The sequence below is a fragment of the Merops nubicus genome, unplaced genomic scaffold (assembly GCF_000691845.1).
Source record: "Merops nubicus isolate BGI_N331 unplaced genomic scaffold, ASM69184v1 scaffold219, whole genome shotgun sequence".
NCBI lineage: Eukaryota > Metazoa > Chordata > Aves > Coraciiformes > Meropidae > Merops > Merops nubicus.
The window spans coordinates 1391-4422 of NW_008632797.1; the positions used below are offsets into that span (position 1 = coordinate 1391).

Here is a 3032-nt window from a genome sequence, read left to right on the forward strand (position 1 = left end):
ATCATCATCGTACCTTCTGGAGCTGTCATTTCTTGTTTTGAAACTTGTAAAACAGCTGTCAAATAGATTTTACATCCTACTGTTCTCCATATATGTTAAATAAAGAGAAAATGGGAAAGATCACATGATGTATTTTATTTCAACAGTATATAAAAACAAGCTTTCCATTATTAAAAAAAAATTGCAGTATTAAAAGAAACTCCAATTTGTCACATTTACATTCTAAATTTTGTAGATATCCTCAAGACAGCATGAACACAGGCCACACAGCCAATAACTGCAGGAGATAAGATGTGTTCTTCCAGAGATTCAGTGCAGATGTGAACTTTGATGTCCTAGTTCATTTCATCTGATCTAATTATTCTGTTATTGTATCTATCAATCAGTGAAGCCGCTCTAATTTAGCCTGTAGTGATTTAAAATTCCCAATAGTAGTCTGCACCATCAGCGTGGGGCTCATTGACTGGAGTTCAACCAGGTAGCAACTAACAGCGTCCAGGCAAACATTTGTGAATCGTCGCCTGTAAAGAGAACACAGAATAATAACAAGCTTCTTTTTACTTCTGTATGTTAGAATTGATCCGAAATACCAAGCAAGGATTCTTTGAGTTTTATTGGAATAACTTATCAGCAAGACATCCGTCAGCTACTTTTAACTATTTATGAGAAATGTTGATTTTTGCAATCTAACGCTTGTCAATAAGTCATAGTGGGAAAAGAAATGAATCATTACTACTTATCAGATATTAAATATAAACAATAGAACATGATACAGTATAAAGTGTAATATTTATTGTACTAGATAGATACTACTCTAGATACAAATACAATCAATGTACAAGTTATTAATTTAGATGGCAATTTGAAGATCTAAAATTATTCTCAAATCACAATAATTTAGGTATTAATATCTAAATAGGTATTAAAATCAGACAACATTCACTGAAGTTCTAAGAAGTTTGAGTATTTAAATTACCAAACCATAAAAGACCAAAAAAGCAAGAAAAGACAGACAAACTCTGCATGCAAACTAGGGATATTTACATGCATATTTTACAGAGACTCAGAAAAGACTCTGTTTAGAAGAGTTATCAAGACTTAGCCTAGTTCTGCTCGTTGTTTATGAGACAAGACAGTTCTGACACAAAATTTGTATAGTCTATTCACAAAAGCTGCCAAAGGCAGAGATTCCATAATATGCAGGCAACTTGTTCAAATACGTTCTTTTAGCTAGAAACTTTTTCTAATATTAAATCTAAATTCTTTCCTGTTGCAGACTAAGCTGAATTTTAGTCCTGGAGAGTGGTTCATCACCAACCCCTTGTAAACGATTTGAGAAGATCTATCCCCATGTTCAGTCTCCTCTTTTGCAGAATACAAGAACCCATTGCTCCTACCCTTTTTTCACTTAACAGTTCAATGTTTCATTCACAAAACACCTGATTGTCATTATTCCCCACTTTCCCAGATTCCCTCTGGTTTGCCTGTATTACTCCTTAAAGTACGTTGCCAAAACTTTAAAAAATTATGCTCTCAGTTCCTTGTGAATCTTCACTGAAGTGAGGAAAATTATTGAAGTAGTTTATAAGGCAGACCCTACAAGTTTCTACCAGCTGGTTTTGAATGAGGTGTCTGAGTAATCACTGCCAGGAAAGAAATGATACATTCACTGAAAAGAAAAGAAAAGCTTTGGAGATTGCTGAAATGCAGTGCTTTAGGTTATTTTATATATTTCACTATATATTAGGATATAGTTTCCTTTCATACCTTTGATGTACTCTGCTTGGATCATGTACATATCCTGATAATAATACATGAATGCACTCTAAAAGGTGTAAAGGCTTTTTCATTCTATTCCAATATGGGTCCTAAAAAAAAAAAAAAAAATTAAGGAGACAAGAAAAAATCCAAAAACAAACCAACAAAACCAAAGGGTGTGGGTGTGTGTACACACTAATTGCCAGCTGCAGTAGTTTTTATCCACTCCAATAAAAATGCAAGAGAAATAGGAATTCTATCTTAATCTATATAAAGTCTATATTTAAGTACTGGTTTGACTTTTGAATACTAAAGCATATATAAATTTAACAGTTCTCCAGTACCTAACAGTTTGTATAGTGACATTTTAGGTAGTTCTGAATTTCTTACACTGCAAGGATCTAGATAAGAAGCAGCAAGTCAATGCTCTTCATTCTAATTCTGGTTAAGCCTGTTCTACAGACTAAAAGTTAAAAATATGACATCTTATTCTTCATGCCTTTTGCATCAATGGATTAGACAAGATGCAGTAATATAACAAATTTAAATAATTAATGGGAAACAAATAAAATCAATATATTCAAGATATGCTGTTCCCTCTGCAAGATGAAAATTCTAAGCCTATTTATTCCTAAATCAGCTTTAGGTGAAGTGAAAGGATTAACAATTTTCCTCATACTTTAGGATTGAAGTGAATAAAATCAACAGGGGGGAAAACCCCCCAGCATTATGAGCCTTTGAGTCAAAGGAGAACAAAAGCTATGAAGTTGGTATTTTGATATAACACACATTACATTATTTTATGTTTTCCACTAAAGACACATCTTGATAGCAACTGAAAACAAAATTTTTATTTTGTGGCTATTTTCCTTACCCGTGCTTTAAACAACTGGTCATATACTTCAAGCAGCCTTGGCAATGGCACTCCAATTTCTTTCATGGTATACGTTACGAAACCTACATCCCAGTTCAAAATGCAGACCTGTTGCTCTAGAAACTGAACTAAAAAATCTGGAGGGCAAAAATAACGGGCCGTTAAGATTCCAACTTGAAAACAGGAGTCTAGCAAAGAAAGGCATTTCGAAGGATTTACTCCACGTTTAATTTCCCGTCTCCCACACAGTTCTCTGTTTTCTGGAGAGCACATGTAACTGCTTCCCTTGTCCCGCAGGGCAGGAAGGATATATAAATCGTAACTACCTGCCCAAGAGGGGTCTTACCCTGTCGGCAACACATGGCAGAGATTACCCATACCAAGTACTTCACTGCAGTCC

At 34.4% G+C, this 3032-nt stretch overlaps 1 protein-coding gene across 1 annotated transcript in view; it reads right to left on the reverse strand.

The window, feature by feature from the left end:
* Positions 1 to 272: 272 nt before the first annotated feature.
* Positions 273 to 3032, reverse strand: part of NUP155 (nucleoporin 155kDa) — a gene marked incomplete at its 5' end in the record, with an annotated part of 21303 nt that continues 18543 nt past the window's right edge. Inside the window, 3 exons of the mRNA XM_008947995.1 lie at positions 273 to 521; positions 1768 to 1868; positions 2633 to 2769. Of these exons, the coding sequence (XP_008946243.1) occupies positions 383 to 521; positions 1768 to 1868; positions 2633 to 2769 (377 nt within the window). The remainder of the gene's footprint in view (positions 522 to 1767; positions 1869 to 2632; positions 2770 to 3032) is intronic.